At 35.5% G+C, this 17,880-nt stretch overlaps 1 protein-coding gene across 3 annotated transcripts in view; it reads left to right on the forward strand.

Annotated features, from left to right (window-relative positions):
• Positions 1–17,880, forward strand: part of EXOC5 (exocyst complex component 5) — a 65,547-nt gene that overhangs the window by 14,824 nt on the left and 32,843 nt on the right. Inside the window, exons 2-6 of one of the 3 annotated variants that reach the window (XM_011989594.1) lie at positions 6,758–6,852; positions 7,621–7,768; positions 10,095–10,289; positions 14,442–14,506; positions 16,620–16,648. In XM_011989594.1, coding sequence (XP_011844984.1) covers positions 6,758–6,852; positions 7,621–7,768; positions 10,095–10,289; positions 14,442–14,506; positions 16,620–16,648 — 532 coding nt within the window. The remainder of the gene's footprint in view (positions 1–6,757; positions 6,853–7,620; positions 7,769–10,094; positions 10,290–14,441; positions 14,507–16,619; positions 16,649–17,880) is intronic. The other 2 variants (XM_011989595.1, XM_011989597.1) reach the window with 2 other exon arrangements.

Consider the following 17,880-nt stretch of genomic DNA (forward strand, 5'->3'; position numbering starts at 1 on the left):
ATTTCCTGTGTAAGGTGGCATCTCATGGTAGTTTTGATTTGCATTTCCCTAAATATTAGTAATGTTGGGCATTTTTTTTTGGACAGATTCACTTACTCTGTTATCCAGGCTGGAGTACAGTAGAGTGATCTGAGCTTACTGCAACCTCTGCCTCGCTGGTTCAAGTGATTCTCCTGCCTCAGCCTCCCAAATAGCTGAGACTACAGGCACTCACCACCACACCCAGCTAATTTTTGTGTGTTTAGTAGAGACAGGGTTTTGCTATGTTTGCCAACCTGGTCTCGAACTCCTGACCTCAAGAGATCTGCCTGCCTCAGCCTCCCAAAGTGCTGAAAAGACTGTCCTTTGTCTTTCGAATGGTCTTGGCACCCTTGTCAAAAATTGTTTGACCAAATATGTGAGGGTTTTTTTCTAGGCTTTCTATTCTGTTCAGTTGTTCTGTATCCCTGTCTTTATGCCAGTATCATATACTGTTTTGATCAGTGTAGCTGTGTAGTAAGTTTTGAAATCAGAAAGTGTGAGTCCTGCTGCTCTGTTCTTTTGCAGAATTGTTTTGGGCTCTTTGGGGTTTCTTGTCTGTTTTTGAATAGAGCAAAGTCATTGGGATATTCACAAGGATTGAGTTGAATCTGTAGATCACTTTGGGTAGTATTGACATTGTAACAATATTAAGTCTTCCAGTCTGTAAACATAGGATGTCTTTCCGTTTAATTGTGCCTTCTTTGATTTCTTTCGAAGTATTATAGTTTGCATTGTACAAGTCTTTAGCCTCCTTGGCTAATTCTTAGTTTATTCCTAAGTACTTTGTTCTTTTTGATGCTATTGTGAATGGAATTGTTTTCATAATTTCCTTTTTAGATTGTTCCTTGTTAGTATATAGAAATGGCAACTAATTTTTCAGTTTTTCTTTTATCTAACTATATATTTGTATCTGTCAATCAGGCTGTCTTCTTCCTCCTCCCCTCCCCTTTACCCTTCCCAGCCTTTCTTTGGTAACCACCAATCCACTCTTACTTCTGTGAGATCACATTTTTAAAATTCCACATATGAGTGAGGTCATGTGGTATTTGTCTTTCTATTCCTGGCTTATTTTCCTTAATATAATGTTCTCCTGGTTCATCCATATTTTTGCAAATGACAGGATTTCCTTCTTTTTAATGGCTGAGTAATATTCCATTGTGAATATATGCCATATTTTCCTTATCCATTCATCCATTGATGGACACTTAGATTGATTCTGTATCTCAGCTATTGTGAATAATGCTGCAGTAAACATGGTGGTACAGATATCTCTGACATACTGATTTCATTTCCTTTAGATATATATTTAGTAGTATGATTGCTGGATCATTATGGTATTTCTGTTCTTAGTTTTTTCAGGAACCTCCATAACGTTTTTCGTAATGGCTATGGTAATTTATATTCCCACCGACAGTGTGCAAGGGTTCCCTTTTTCTCCATGTTTTTACCAACACTTATCTTTTGTCTTTTTGATAATAGCCATTCTAATAGGTGTGAGGTGATACGTTACTGAGGTTTTAATTTGCATTTCCCTGATGATTAATGGTGTTGAGCATTTTTTCGTATACTCGTTGGCCATTTATGTGTCTTCTTTTGAGAAATGTCTGTTTCTGCCCTTCACACATTTTTAAAATTCAGGTCGTTTATTTTCTTCGTATTGAGTTGTTTGAGTTCCTTATATATTTTAGATAAACCCGTTATCAGATGTATAGTTTGCAGATATTTTCTCCTGTAGGTTGTATATAATCATGTTAATAATGCTATGGAATTTGGTTTGCTGATACTTCATTGAGGATTTCTGCATGAATGTTTATAAAGGGATATTAGTCTATAGTTTTCTTGCACAGTCTTTGCATGGCTTTGGTGTATCAGGGTAATGCTGACGTCATACAGTGAATTAGGAAGTGTTTCCTCTTCCTCAATTTTTTGGAAAAGTTTGAGAAGGCTTGGTGTTAGTTTTGTAAAATGTTTAGCAAAAGTCAACAGTGAAGGCATGAGTTCCAGGGCTTTTCTCTGTTGGGAGATTTTTGATTACTAATTCATCCCCCTTACTGGCTATAGGTCTATTCATATTTTCTATATTTTCAGGATTTAGCCTTAGTAGATTTTATGTTTCTAGGAGTTTTTCTATTTCATCTAGGTTATCAAATTTGTTGGTATACAATTGTTTGTAATGCTGTCTTATAATCCTTTTTGTTTCTATAAAATTGGTAGTAACGTCTTCATTTTCATTTGTGATTTTAGTATTTTGAGCCTTCTCCCTTTTTTTCTTAGTCTGTTTAGCTAAAGGCTTTTCAATTTTGTTGATCTTTTCAAAAAGCCAACTTCTGGTTTCATTATTTTTTTTTTTCTATTGTTTCTCTGTTCTCTAGTTTGTTAATTTCTGCTCCAGTTTTAATTATTTTCTTCCTTCTGCTAGCTTTGGCTTTAGTTTTTCTTTTTTTTCTTGGTTACTTAAGTTTATACTTCTTTTTCTAGTAACTTAAGTTTTAAAGTTATGTTGATTTGAGGTCTTTTTTATTTTTTAATATAAATATTTCTAGTTGCACATTTACTCCTTAGCACTGCCTTCACTGTGTCCTATGTTTTTGTATATTGTGTTTTTATTTTCATTCATTTCTTAAGTATTTTACAATTTCCCTTGTAATTTCTTCTTTGATCCATTTACTTAAATCCTCTGACAGTCACTTTATCCAGAGGGAGAGGGGCTTGCAAAAATGGGGACGGTGCAACAACAAAGGCCTTTTTATGCCTCTGTGGTCTGAAGCAGCAATTAGCCCTCAGCGCAGGGATCCCAGATATTTAGAGGACAGGGTCCTTTTTGGTCATGCTGGCCTCTACAACCTGTGTGCATGTTCCAGAAATTTGTGTACAGCACTCTCCCACAGGGCTAGGGTGGGACCTGGGTAGCTGCTATTGTGCTAAGAGCTGAAATTGACCAAAATTACCACATTTTCTTGTCTAAGTCTTCACCTGGGAAGATACAAGCCTTCACTAGCCTACAGAGTTCCAAAATAGTTAGATTCTGCCAGTGCAGTTGTTACCTAGATGGGGAGACAGATTTACTCCACCATCTTCCCAGAATCCTGTCTGTTTTATTGATACATAACCATGCTCATTCATGTGTTGTGTATGTTTGCATCTGCACCACAGTGGCAGAGTTGAATGGTTTTAACAGAGACTGTATGGTCTGCAAGCCTAAAATACTAGCTATCTGGTCTTTTAAGAAAAAATTGTCGATCTCTACTTTATATTCTTAAGAGTGGCATTACTTTTTGCCATCCTACATGATTAACTACCTTGACTGGACAGGGGCAATTTTAGGGATTTTTACTTGGGCTTCCTCATTATAATAGTTCTTATTTTGTAGACCAAGGACCCAGTGTTGGAGTCATATCAGCCACTTAAGTGTGTCTATACCTGTTAAACATTTGTAGACTGCAGAAATCACCACTAGATATGCTCATGGACGTATTGGTTTGACTCTGCCAGATCTTGGCCAGGAATCTATTACCTGGCCCCCATAGGTTCTCACTCTGACACGGTCCATGATGCCTTGGGCCAGCCAAGTGCTAGTGCCAATTAGGACCCTGTGTCCAACAGACTTCAAAATATTTGCATATTTTTCTTTCCTTAGCGTACTAAAGTAAATGGTTGTAGCTTCTTTTGGAAGAAGGAATAGGAGAATTATTATTGTGTATTGGCATTCCCAAGAAGAAGGTAATACCTATCTTCTTGAGAACCTGGCCTTTTCTTCAATCAATAACAGGGAATATATCATAGTACATCATATAAGACTTTGGTATAAACTCTGGATTCTCATTACCTCTCTTGACCTCATCCACATTTATTCTCCCCTGCATTCACTCTCTTTTAGTCACACTGGCCTCTTTTCATTGATTGTATACCAAGAGTGTTCCGTGTGCTTAGAGTCTTCCTCCCTCAGATAGCTTATTAGTTGGCCGCATACAGGTCTTTACTCAAAATTTATTTTCTTAGAAAGGCCTTGCCTGATCTTTGAAAGAAGTCATTCTTTCAAAGATAATCTCACTCTGGCCAGGCCCGGTGGCTCATGCCTGTAATCCCAGCACTTTGGGAGGCTGAGACAGGCGGATCAGCTGAGGTCGGGAGTTTGAGACCAGCCTGACCAACATGGAGAAATACCACCTCTATTAAAAATACAAAATTAGCAAGGCATGGTGGTGCATGCCTGTAATCCTAGCTACTCAGGAAGGCTGAGGCAGGATAATCGCTTGAACCCAGGAGGTGGAGGTTGCGGTGAGCCGAGATCACGCCACTGCACTCCAGCCTGGGCAATAAGAGCGAAACTCGGTCTCAAAAAAAAAAAAAAAAAAATTCATCATCATCATCTCACTCTTACCCATCATTCTGTATCCTCTTTCATTTTCTTCATGGTTCTTATTCCGCTATCATTTTTTGTGCTCATTTGTCTGTCACTCTCCTCCACTAGATCCAGAGGAGCAGAGATTTTTTTGCTCCTTTTTTACTATTTCCTGGATATTTAGCATAGTCTTTAGCATGTAGTAGGTGCTCAATTAATATTTGCTGAATGAAGGAATACTGTATTTTCAGATGATTGAAAATATTTTGTATAAAAAAATGCTTAGCTTAACTTTTTATGTCAGTAAATACCTGCTATTTATAAGTTTTTAGTATATGTCATTTAATAAAACTAATATATTAAAATTGATGAACAGTATAACGTGTTTAATTGAAAACTGTGATTACTCAACAAATTAACAACACACAAGAACTAAGATTATTAAGTATTTATACAAATGTGTATGCCAAGCAAATGATAGGGAAAAGGTACATGATTACTATATGAAGTTTTTTACTGGAAGTATTGTAGATTTTTGAAAGGGCTGACTACTTCCTAAAGTAATTTCACAACTGTAAATTGAATTGGTATTAATAGAACCTACCTTGTAGACTTACTACTTACCATAGTACATATTGAATATGATCAAGTATGTAAAATACTAGGCAATGCCTGGCACATAGTAAGTACTTAAGAAACTTTAGCTGTCATCACCATCTTATTGTATAGGAGTATTTCATGTGATGGCCAAGTTTTCTAAAATTTTTAAGTAGCTTAGTTTCTAAAGTTCTAATTAGTTCTAAATATAAGTTCATCTTGAGTTCATATTTCTCAATTTTAGATGATGTTAAAAATCTTTAGATTCGCATCAATTCTTGTTTCGACAGAAGTGAGGCAGACTAGAGGCTGATTATCTAAATGATTATGTGTTGCTAAATGCGTTCATTTTATTTCAGGGTGCCATATTTTTTTCTTTGTAAGGATATTAATTCATCCTTGGAACTTAATTCTTAAACATGTCAGCACTTTATATCTTTAAAAGTTTAAGAAAAAACTTTGCAGATATGAAAGTTCAAATTGTAATCACCAGCAATTGCTGCTGATCACTAAGTTACATGCTAGGTAGGAGGCAATATGTGGTATCCATTTACATGAAAGAGGGTAGTATGAAAAGTATGTAAATTAGTGTGTATTAGTCTAAAAAATGTATTATCTGCTGATGGTGAACATTTGAAGTTTTCTTGATTGAGCCTTTTCTAATATCCTTTTTTAAAAAATGGTTTTTTTAAAGAAAATTATAAGATTTCGTATCTTACTTTTTCTCATCGGCTATCATGTGTTAGACTTTTTCTCGTTTCTAAACTCTTTACATGATCATGATTTTAATAGGAACATTGTTTTTCATCCTGTAAGTTTACCGAAATTTGTCAGTTATGGCTTTGTGAATATTATTTATGTAAACAATTTCTTAGTAATATACATAATGCTCAATGAACATTCTGCAGAAATTTTTGCATTCATATATGCTTTTCCCTTAGATTTTAAAAATAAAATTACTGTTAGGGTATACGAGCATTTGTAACACTATTGATGTTACCTAATACCAGTTGGCCTCCAAAAAGATTGTAACTGTTGACATTTCTAACAATAATGAGGGTATAAATTTCAGTTTATCCTTTCCTGCCTTGCTTGTTATAATTAAAAAAAAAAACAACTTTGTCAGTTTGTGAGATTTTTAAAAAAAGGATAGGCCGAGTGCGGTGGCTCATTCCTGTAATCCCAGCTATTTGGGATGCTGAGGCGGGCAGATCATGAGGTCAGGAGATCGAGACCATCCTGGCTAACATGGTGAAACCCTCTCTCTACTAAAAAATACAAAAAAATTAGCCGGACGTGGTGACGAGCGCCTATAGTCCTACCTACTCAGGAGGCTGAGGCAGGAGAATGGCGTGAACTCGGGAAGCAGAGCTGCTTGCAGTGAGCCAAGATCGCGCCACTGCACTCCAGCCTGGGCAACAGAGCGAGACTCCGGCTCAAAAAAAAAAAAAAAAAAGGATAATTTGATTACTAGTAAGGCCGTACATTAAAAATAATTTTTTGACCATTTTATTTCTTCTATAAATTACTTGTGTGTTTACTTTGCTCATTTTTCTGTTGAGTTGTTCCAGTTGGTCATTAATACTGTTCTAGTATTTTAATATCCTAATTTTCATTAAGTAGTTTGTTTTGTTTATTGAAGACTTTTTAATTGAAAAAAACTGTACATTTTAATATAGATGTATTTAAACAGTAATTTCATTTTAAGTTTTTACCTAGTAGCTGTTTTAATTTTATAAATAATATTAAGTACTTGTGTGTGAAACTTTGTTAAAGCTTATTTATTTTGTAAACTAGGAGCCTTTTGTGGCAGATGAATATATTGAACGTCTTGTATGGAGAACCCCAGGAGGAGGCTCTAGAGGTGGACCTGAAGCTTTTGATCCTAAAAGGTGAAATAAAAAAAATTTTTTTCCCCACAGATCTAATCTGGTACACATTAGTGTTAGAATAGAGATAACTGTTGAGATTGCTTTCAACATTCCTCTACAAGGATTTTAGTTAACAATTGGCCAATGAAAGACATAAATCAGCAGAGCATTAAAAGTTTGAGATTTTGTTTTTTCTTTGACATTCTTTTAATGAAGCAGTTTTACTGGTATGCAGGAAGTAATTTTATTGAGTGTAAGAATTTGACATTTCTTCTAATGAGTCATAAACTAGAAATGGTTATACTTCTAAAATAAAAACATTAACACATTGTTTTAAATATAGTTGTAAATTAGGGGAACAGAGTCACTGAACTCTAAAATATGTATTATTATTTTTATACAGTACATTTACCTTCTTGACTATTTTAAATAGGCTATAAAATGTATTTCTATTGTAGAAGTTTAATGGGGATTCTGGGTGAGGTTTTCATTCACCTCTGAGATATTCCACCAAAAAGTCAATAGTTAAAGCCTGGCCGTATTTTCAAACGTCATGTTTGCTTTAAAGCCGTGTGGCCTGGACACAACTATGAGGAAGTTATGAAATTACAGAAAGACTTGATCTTTTGATGAAGAAATTTCTAACAAGATGCTAAAGAAAAAATTAACATGATCATTTCAAGCTCAAGGAACACTTCTTATTAAGACTTTATGATTATAAGTTAACTGGTCAGTTCCTAAGGATTAAAAATAGGTAGATTGATACATATTCAAACTTTCCTCTATTAGATTATTAGAAGAATTTGTAAATCATATTCAGGAACTCCAGATAATGGATGAAAGGATTCAAAGAAAAGTAGAGAAACTAGAGCAACAATGTCAGAAAGAAGCGAAAGAATTTGCCAAGAAGGTACAAGAGCTCCAGAAAAGCAATCAGGTAAACATTTTGTTAAGAAATGGGTATTTTATATAGGCTATAATATCTTTATTTCCTTCCAGTTTTAAACTCTTAAAAAAGTCTAGTCACATGGTAGTAACTGTCAAGATTTCTCTCTACTGCTTCAGTCCCATGGGGTAAAATATTAATTAATTGTTATCAAATACTCTTGGCATTGGCTTTCCATAGTGTTGGTTTAGGATCATGGTACTCTTCTCAGGATAGAGTGGTATCCAGTTGAGTGTGGTCCTTGATTCTCCTCTAATAATGCAAACTTTCAAGAATGACACTTCAATAGACCCCTAGTTTTAGGGACTCTTTATTAGCTTGGATATTTAGGTAGTCATTTGCATTCTCTTTAATCATAAGACAAAGTAATATGAAACCAACTATTGTCTGGATTAGGTTTTCCCTAGAGAAAACCTGGTCTGGGAACTTTCACAAAAGTCATGAGGTATATGCTTCAGTGAGAATTCTAGTGTAACTATAGGAAAAACTGCCTTGATCCGTTTTGGAGTAAAACCAGATCATTAGATTGGTCCTGAGGCTAAGCAGACCAAACTTCTTAGTCACTCTTAGGTCCTAGACTTAATCTGGAACCTCTGAATCCCTTTCACAGGCTGGGCCTTATCTGGAATTTGATTGCCCTTTCTTTTTTTTTTTTTTAAGACAGAGTTTCACTCTGTCGCCCAGGCTGGAGTGCAGTGGTGTGTTCTTGGCTCACTGCAACCTCCGCCTTCCAAGTTCAAGTGATTCTTCTGTCTCAGCCTCCTGAGTAAGTAGGATTACATGCACATGCTACCACACCCAGCTAATTTTTTTTTGTATTTTTAGTAGAGATTTTGCTATGTTGGCCAGGCTTGTCTTGAACTCCTGACCTCAGGTGATCCGCCTGCCTCGGCCTCCCAAAGTGCCAGGATTACAGGTGTGAGCTACTGCTACTGGCCTTGATTGCCCTTAGTGTAGTTTGGGATATTGTTTAGCTTTGCTGCCTCCCAGGGATCGTTAATTCTTTAGTGTTAGGGATTAGCAAACTGATTTCTGCTAAAGTTTCAATTTTTAAGATTGCTTTACTTAAACATATGCGGCTATGAGAAATAAGGCAGTAATTTAAGGTAAGGAATGCATTTTTAAGTAGTTAAGGTCACAGTTTCCAAACACTTCTAATGCAGTTTTCCCTTGCTAATAATAATAATTTAATAGTTAAGCTAATAAACTCTGGAACCAGTCTGCCTGAGTTTTAGTTTCAGCTCTGCCACTTATGAACTGTGTAATCTCAAGCAATTTAAACTTTTCACGACTCAGTTTTTTTTAAATCTGTAAAGTGTGTTGTTAAGAGTATTATATAAGTAAATACATGTAATATGCTTAGTACAGTGTCTAGTGTAGCACAGAGAAGTCCTCAATAAATGTTTACAGCTCTTCCCCACCTCAATTTAAGGTTGGAAAAAAAGTCCCACACTAGATTATCAGCAATTCTGCTGTTGGCAATTACAAGGCATTCATTGCATTCAATTTCGATATGCCACAGGACAATCAGTGTACCCGGGTAGAAGGGAAAGAATATTCTAGAAAGTAATATACCTTTGCCTTAGTAGAATAATTGCTACCTTTCTGTTTTCAAAATTGGGAAAGAACTATTTTACTTTATATATAAACATCACATTTTAAAATATTTAAAATAAATAGGTATATTTTACTACTGACTTTTTTTTTTTTTTTTTTTTTTGAGGCAGAGTTTTGCTCTGTTACCTAGGCTGGACTGCAGTGGTGTGATCTCAGCTCACTGCAACCTCTGCCTCCTGAGTTCAAGCGATTCTCCTGCCTCAGCCTCCCAGCTAGCTGGGGTTACAGGGCCCACCACCACACCCCGCTGATGTTTGTATTTTTAGTAGAGAGTGGGTTTTACCATGTTGGCCAGGCTGGTCTCTAACTCCTGACCTGAAGTGATCTGCCTGCCTCGGCCTCCTACTGACATATTTTTTACTCTTTTCAGTTTAGTTAGCTAATTGTTTTCAGAATCATTATTTGGGACTAAATGGTGTTGAGTGTTTTGTTAAAACAGGATGAGGAGTAAATAGCTTTTTTTGTTTGCTTTTTTGTTGATTAATGTACTCATGATAAATATTATTTTAATAGTTAATGGTATAAAAGTTTGCAATTTGGTTAACAGATTTTCAGATCATGTCACACTAATGAGCATGAATTTTGTAGATCATCTCATATATATCTTCCGTTATCTTTAGTTAGTAGCAATAAGATTAGTAGTTTAGATTATAAACTGAGCACACTGATTGTATTTTATGCTTATGCACATTTTTCCTAGGTTGCCTTCCAACATTTCCAAGAACTAGATGAGCACATTAGCTATGTAGCAACTAAAGTCTGTCACCTTGGAGACCAGTTAGAGGGGGTAAACACACCCAGACAACGGGCAGTGGAGGCTCAGAAATTGATGAAATACTTTAATGAGTTTCTAGATGGAGAATTGAAATCTGATGTTTTTACAAATTCTGAAAAGGTAAGTACTGTCAGAGGATAAAACCAAATCACAGCATTAATAACAGTGCCCTAATTATGAACTGCACTAATTGCTTTCCAGAGTTAGACTTCAAATCACTGAGAAGCTGACTTATTAAAAGCTTTTATTGTTCTGAAACGTAAACTAATACAGTCACTTGTAGATTGCTGATGAAGTGTTAATATTGAGATTTTTAATTGGGTTTCCTGGCATTTTTTTAAATGAATTTTTTTGTGGCTTAAAAATGCTGTGGTAACTGTGTTCATAAGTATCTCTTTACCGTACATTTCTTTCAATATTAACAGAATTTCTGTAGTCTTTAAATAGGGACAGTCTATTGGGTGGTGGTGGGGTGGTCTGACCTAAATCATTGATAAGCTGAGATGCTTTTCTGTAAAGGAAGAAGGAATTCAGAACTTCTGGTTTTTATTACTTGAATAAAGATCTCTTATAAATAATTAAAGCAGTTTGGACCAAGGAGAATTGAAAAAATTCTGAATTAATTGTTTATGTTAATCCTTTTCATAGCACTCGTCACTTACTCCTGGTCTAAGGGTACATGGTATTGGTTGCTCTGCAATCTTGAAAGAAGGTAATTTCGCTCACTTTCTTTCCCTCAGGGGAAAAAAAAAATCAAAATGTGTGAGAAAATGGACATTCTTATGGATCTTAGGTGTACATAGCAACATTGTCCACTCATTGAATACAGTCTTCCTGAATTATTCCAGACTTACTCCATAGAATATTTCAGATATTGGAATGTAAAAGCTAAGTATTATTGACACTCACTTTGAATTAAGCAACACTTTTTTAATATAACTCTATAGGGTTATAGAATTTATAATTTTTAGAGTTCTTTGGAAAATAGTTATGTGTGTACAGATAATTCCTCTAAAGAAAAGGTGTTTTTGAAAAATTTAGTATTTTGAGTACAGGTGGTTTTTTGGTTATAAGGATGAGTTGTTTAGTGTTAAATTCTGAGATTTTAGTGTACCTGTCACCCAAACATTGTACACTGTACCCAATATGTAGTCTTGTATCCCTTATTCCCCTCTCAACTTCTGCCTTTAGAGTTCCCAAAGTCCGTTATATCACTCTGTATGTTTTTTTGTCCTCATAGCTTAGCTCCCGCTTGTAAGTGAGAACATGGTATTTGTTTTTCCATTCCTGAGTAACATCATTTAGAGTAATGGCCTCCAGCTCTCTCCAAGTTGCTACAAAAGACATAATTTTGTTCCTTTTTGTGGCTGAGTAGTTTTCCATGGTGTAAATGTACCATATTTATCTTTATCTGCTCGTTGGTTGATGGGCACTTAGGTTGGTTCCATATATTTGCAGTTAAATTAATTTTTGGCCTGGTTCTACCAGTTAGCCATCCTTAAGAACTTATGTAGTATTAGATTGCCAATTATTAGATAAACTCCTAGCTATCTCAATTTCTGGACTCTGTACCAGTCACCTTCCCAATGGAAAGAAAAGGAGAAAGCACCCACAGAGCTAGACCAATGTGTGATTGTAGGAGGAATTAGAATGGGTTAAGATATCAACACATCATATTCTTTTTCTTCTCGCCCCCTAGTCGTTTTTGTTTTTTTTAATTGTTCTTTTTTAGAATCTTGGCTGGGTGTGGTGGCTTAGGCCTGCAATCCCAGCACTTTAGGAGGCTGAGGCAGGACGATTGCTTGGGCTTTGAAGTTTGAAAGCAGCCTGGGCAACATGGTGAAACCTCGTCTCTACAAAAAAAAAAAATACATATATATGTGTGTATAGATGTGTATATATATGTATGTGTGTATATATATTAGCTGGTCGTTGTGCCACACGTCCATAGATCTAGCACTCAGGAGGCTGAGGCAGGAGGATTGCTTGAGCCTGGGAGGTTGAGGCTGCAGTGAGCTGTGACTGCCACACTGCACTCCAGCCTGGGTGACAGACAGACCCTGTCTCAAGAAAAAAAAAAAAAAAGGAATCTTCTCATATTCTGGGAAAAAAAAACCCTATTATTTGTTTACCTCTGTCCTTGCATATATGTTGTTTTCTGTTTTTTGTTTTTCTTTTCTACCTAGAGTGACAGCTTACTGTACCTCATGTGGATAATACTTGATGACTGTGATTATCTTTAACACTATTAGCAAGGGTAGTCTCTCACGTCGCCCAAATATCAGTAACTATTAGAATATAGTTTTGACAGCTTTTGTTACCTATTGTTGTAGTATGTTTTAACTGACTAAATGTCATATATTGTAACCTTAAGAGATACCTGTGCTTTACACAATTTCTATAAAATAATTTGCTATGGAAATTCAATATAAACAAGTGCATTTACCTCTATTCTACTTAGTACATTAAACGAAGTTTGCAGACAGCACAATGATGATGACAACTTCTTAAAAGAACATGAGCAAACTCCTTATGGAAGCATAGAGCAGGCTATATGCCTAGTATATTATTTCTGAAGGGGGTATTGGTGAGGAGAAAATGATGGACTTTACTAATACAACTAAATGGCATGATGAGGACAGATACTGCAGTAATATTTGTGCCCATATACAGCAGAACAGAGTGAGTGTTTGGTAGTTGAAAATGACAGTGACCTGCTGACTAGGAGAAAAGAGATGACTGAAGCAGAAATGCTATATTCACTATAATTTGGAGCAAGAAGGGAGAAGAGGGTCTGCTGTTGTTATTCACAGTTGTTTGTCAGAGTTGATATGCCTACTTAGAAAAATCTATATTGGGCAGGGCATGGTGTCTCAAGCCTGTAATCCCAACACTTTGGGAAGCCAAGGTGGGCAGATCACTTGAGGCCAGGTGTTCAAGAGCAGCCTGGCTAATATGACGAAACCCCATCTCTGCTAAAAAAATACCAAAATTAGCCGGGTGTGGTGACACATGCCTATAATCCCAGCTACTTGGGAGGCTGAGGCATGAGCATTGCGTTAACCCGGGAGGCAGAAATTGTAGTGAGCCAAGATCATGCCACTGCACTCCAGTCTGGGTGACCGATCAAGCCTCTGTCTCAAAAAAAAAGAGAAAAAAAAATATATATATAGATGTTCTTAGCTCTTCCTTCATATTTATGAGTCTCACTGTCTTTTCAAATGTAAAAGAAAATGAATCTTCATAAAGTGAATTATTAAAATTGTGCCAAAGTAAAACTGAGAACTAATTTGAAATTTAAAGAATAAATGAACATTATAGAACTCCCCTACACTGTTGTGTAAATAAGCACAGATATCTGCATTAAAGAATTTTAGAACTCTTGCCTAAGTTCCTTACTTCCACAACTTGAATAAATATACACATTTCTGACTGGACTCGGTGGCTCATGCCTGTAATCCCAGCACTTTGGGAGGCGGAGGTGGGTGGATCACCTGAGGTCAGGAGTTCAAGACCAGCCTGACCAATATGATGAAACCCCATCTCTACTGAAAATACAAAAATTAGCCGGGCATGTGGCATGCGCCTGTAATCCCAGCTACTTGGGAGGCTGAGACAGGAGAATCACTTGAACCTGGGAGGCAGAGGTTGTAGTGAGCAGAGATCATGCCATTGCACTCCAGCCTGGGCAACAAGAGTGAAACTCTGTCTCAAAAAAAAAAAAAGAGAAAGAAAAGAAATATACACATTTCTATATTATATTTCATCATGGGGCTTTACATTAAACTTTATCTTTTCTTTTAGAACAAGTGTTATAAATTCATATGGTCAGTAAATGACAGACATTTAGCTTAAAGTAGGATATATGTGGCAGTATACTCTAAATTATTTTTATAAATCTTGTTATCCTTTTCGGGTTCATAAACTTAGAATTCTGAGATTTACACTTGGCTTTCAGCAAGCAATGATTTGAATTTCTTTGGAATAAACTTGAACTATGGGTTTCATTGGGAAGGGATTATGGCATCAAAAAAAATCACAGAATTTCAGTACCAGAAAGATAAATGTTTGTATTTTATTGACTAATTATTGATAACACCCCAAATGTATTCTTGTTGCTCATAAAGTTTTATTTGTTGTGGATTTTTAAAGGAAATTTTTTTAGGGAAGGGACTGTGGGCATTGGCAGGGAGATATTACTACTTTCAAATACGTAATTATTTTTTGATATGCCTAAAAGTTTTTTAAATTATTGCTTTTATTTTTTAATAGATAAAGGAAGCAGCAGACATCATTCAGAAGTTGCACCTAATTGCCCAAGAGTTACCTTTTGATAGGCAAGTTCATTTCTCAAGAGCTAATTTGAATGTATGGTATAATTTATAAAATAAAATTGTGTCTTTTCCTGTATGATTTTCTTTGCCCGTTAATTAAACAGGAATTTATTGAGCACTTGCTGGTTCATTTACTTGCTAGTTTATTCACTTTGTACAAGATGCAGTGTAAAATAATTTATTGAAAAAATACAGTCTCTTCTTAATATCTAAATTTAATGATAGGTCTTGAAATAATTTCAATCCCTGTCTTCTGAAAAAAATTTGATGGAGAATTTTGAAATCAACTGAGGTAAAATTTGGATTTTCATATTTTGGACTTTGAGAAGCAGGTAGACGATAGAGAGAACACTTCCTATTTCTTGATGAAGGTTCTTACGCTTTTGGAGGCCTTGGACACCTTTGAAAAGCTGATGAACGCTATCACCTTTCTTCAGGAAATTAAGATACACACAGATTATTGTATACAATTTCATGGTGTTTTAGACTCTAGCCTATCCACAGAACTCTTCCTAGGGACTTCACATTAAGAACCCCCTTTTCTTTTAAATACAAGGCCCCAGAGCCATTACTAAGTTAGATTTCATCCTAAAATAAACTATCCACTGAGAAGGAAATTTTTTCATGATTTCTTCTAGTGATGGAATGTCAGACTCTTTAATAAACTCTTGGTAAATTAGTACTTCCTCCATGTGAATATTTGAAAGAAATATGATTTACTATATTACAAATGATACATATTAATAGACATATGTTATTTTGTTGATACTTGAAGATCTTCAGGAACAGATGAAGTATGGACATATTGCTATAATTAAAGCTTAACCATTATCTCCCAAACATGTAATGAATTCCCCCTAAAAAAGTGTCTATTTTATTCTCAACTCTGATTATCATGAAGAATTAGCAACAATGATCATCTGTCATTCTTAATAATAATCTGGCAGTTGCCCAGCATTATGATTTAACTTATTGTAATAATTTTTAAAGCCACCCACCAAAACTTCTCTTTAACTTTATCTCATTTCAGAATTGAACTATTTACTTAAATGGGTAAAATATCTAGCTCAAAATAGGCTCATAATAATTATTGACTGCATTCCCCTCCCCTGTCTTCATTCTATTTTTCTACTGCAGAACACACTTTCATATATAAATATATATTTATACACACACACACACACACTCATATTCACCACCACTCAGGAACATACTTCTCTTATGGTTTTGTTTTAGCTTCTTCACCAAGCCTTGGAGTTGAATATATATCCTAATTAGATTCAGTTTTTTTCACACAGATTAATATGGCCTTATATGTGATCTGATCTACTGTGACTTTGATACATCATTTTTGTATAACAGTCTAGATTTTTATTTTCTTCTTCATTTGTCTTTGGCATCTCTTTTGCCAGCCACTCTCCTCTCTCTGCAAACAATTGCACACAATCTTAAAACACTTCTTTTTCATGCTATGCATTTCAATTAGATATTTGAAACTTGAAAAAATTCTACTGTGTGGTATTTTAGTTTTTTAATTTGTAAAGATCGAATGGCTGCTCTGCTAGGCACATTGCTGGGTCTTTTTATCTTTTGTCATTAATACATCATTATCATATAGTATATTATTTGATCATCTTTTTCTTTTGAATAATAATGATTGAACTTTATTTTTAAAAATACCAACCATGGGAGTGGGGAGGGAGACAAATAATAAAGTGTGTTTAAAATGCCAGCAAATATAAGTAAGAACAGTAAGTCAGTTTTGGGACTGGCTGGGTTGTTAATGTCTTATGCAGAGCAGTTGATTCTTTAAAAAGAGAATTGATTTTCAATGTAAATTTCCTAAATGAGAACCAACTACCCCATCTGAATTACCTACATTAAGTTCTATCACCTGGCATGCTTCCTATCGGTATTCTCTCGTCTGATTTGGTCTTTTTTCTTTTTACAATAACCTTTTAACTTTATGATGGTTTTGGATTTACAGAAAAGTTGCAAAGATAGTCAGATGGTTCTCATATACCCTGCATCCTTTTTCCCCTTTGGTTAGCATCTTACATTGCTATAGGATGTTTGTCACAACTAACAAACCTCATCGTTGGTTTTTGTCTTTCAGATTTTCAGAAGTTAAATCCAAAATTGCAAGTAAGTGATGTATTTATTTTACCTTTTTTTAATAAGTAAAAAAACTACGTGTGTAAAAATAAAACAAATAGCAAAAGGAGAAAAAGCAGGAACAATGTCATCTTCCTACCCCAGTAGGCCACTGCATACAAGATCCCTGAGTTTGATTTCTCTTCCCTGGAAACAACCATTACGAATTTTTTGGATATTCTTGCAGAATAATCTATGGATATACAAGCATAAGACATAAATTCCATATATGTGTGTGTACATATATATGTGTGTGTATAGATATTTGTATGTACTTCTGTCCTCATTTACTTTTAAATAATTGCTACCATACTACATGAATAGCTTTATGCCTTGCGTTTTTAATTTAACAGTGCATTTTGGAAATTGTGTGCTTTCCATACATCTCTCTCTGAATAAGATTCTCTTTTTTTTTTTTTTTTTAAAGATTATGTAAGCATTTCAGTATCTGTTTAACTCCTTACATGATTAGTTTGGTTCTTGCCAGTCTTGGATTTTATTTTAGGTTAGATCATTCTAGGTTTTTGAAAATACCACTAAATTTGCAGGCTCTGTGGTAGCCAGGGTCACTATTTAGAGTAGGCCACTGCATAGAGGATTCAAAGGTTCATCTGTATTCCCAAAAAGTCTTAGAATAAGGGTGACACAGCTAGTTAGACTTCCTGGGAATATTTTTGATCACAATAGATTAGTGTGAAGTTCAGGTGTTCATTGAGAACCATACTAGCCTCAAGAATATAGTGAATAGGGCCGGACATGGTGGCTCACACCTGTAATCCTAGCACTTTGGGAGGCCGAGGTGGGTGGATCACCTGAGGTCAGGAGTTCAAGACCAGCCTGGCCAACATGGTGAAACCCCATCTCTACTAAAAATAGAAAAATTAGCCAGGCATGGTAGCGGGTGCCTGTGATCCTAGCTACTCAGGAGGCTGAGGCAGGAGAATCGGTTGAACCCAGCAGGTGGAGGTTGCAGTGAGCCGAGATTGCACCACTGCACTTTGACTGGGTGACAGAGAGAAACTGTCTCAAAAAAAAAAAAAAAAGAAAAGAAAAGAAAAGAAAAAAAATATAAATACTGCATATTATCCGGATGAGATTTGGTGTTCAGTCATCAGTCCACTATTGTTCAAGGTAGAGGCATCAGAACTCTAGTAAAGAGTTCTGTAGTCCTCTTCACCCTTTCCGTATGTAGGATTTTTCATGTGCATTGCTATCAGAAATAG

The sequence above is a fragment of the Mandrillus leucophaeus genome, unplaced genomic scaffold (genome assembly GCF_000951045.1).
Source record: "Mandrillus leucophaeus isolate KB7577 unplaced genomic scaffold, Mleu.le_1.0 Scaffold359, whole genome shotgun sequence".
In the NCBI taxonomy this organism is placed as follows: domain Eukaryota; kingdom Metazoa; phylum Chordata; class Mammalia; order Primates; family Cercopithecidae; genus Mandrillus; species Mandrillus leucophaeus.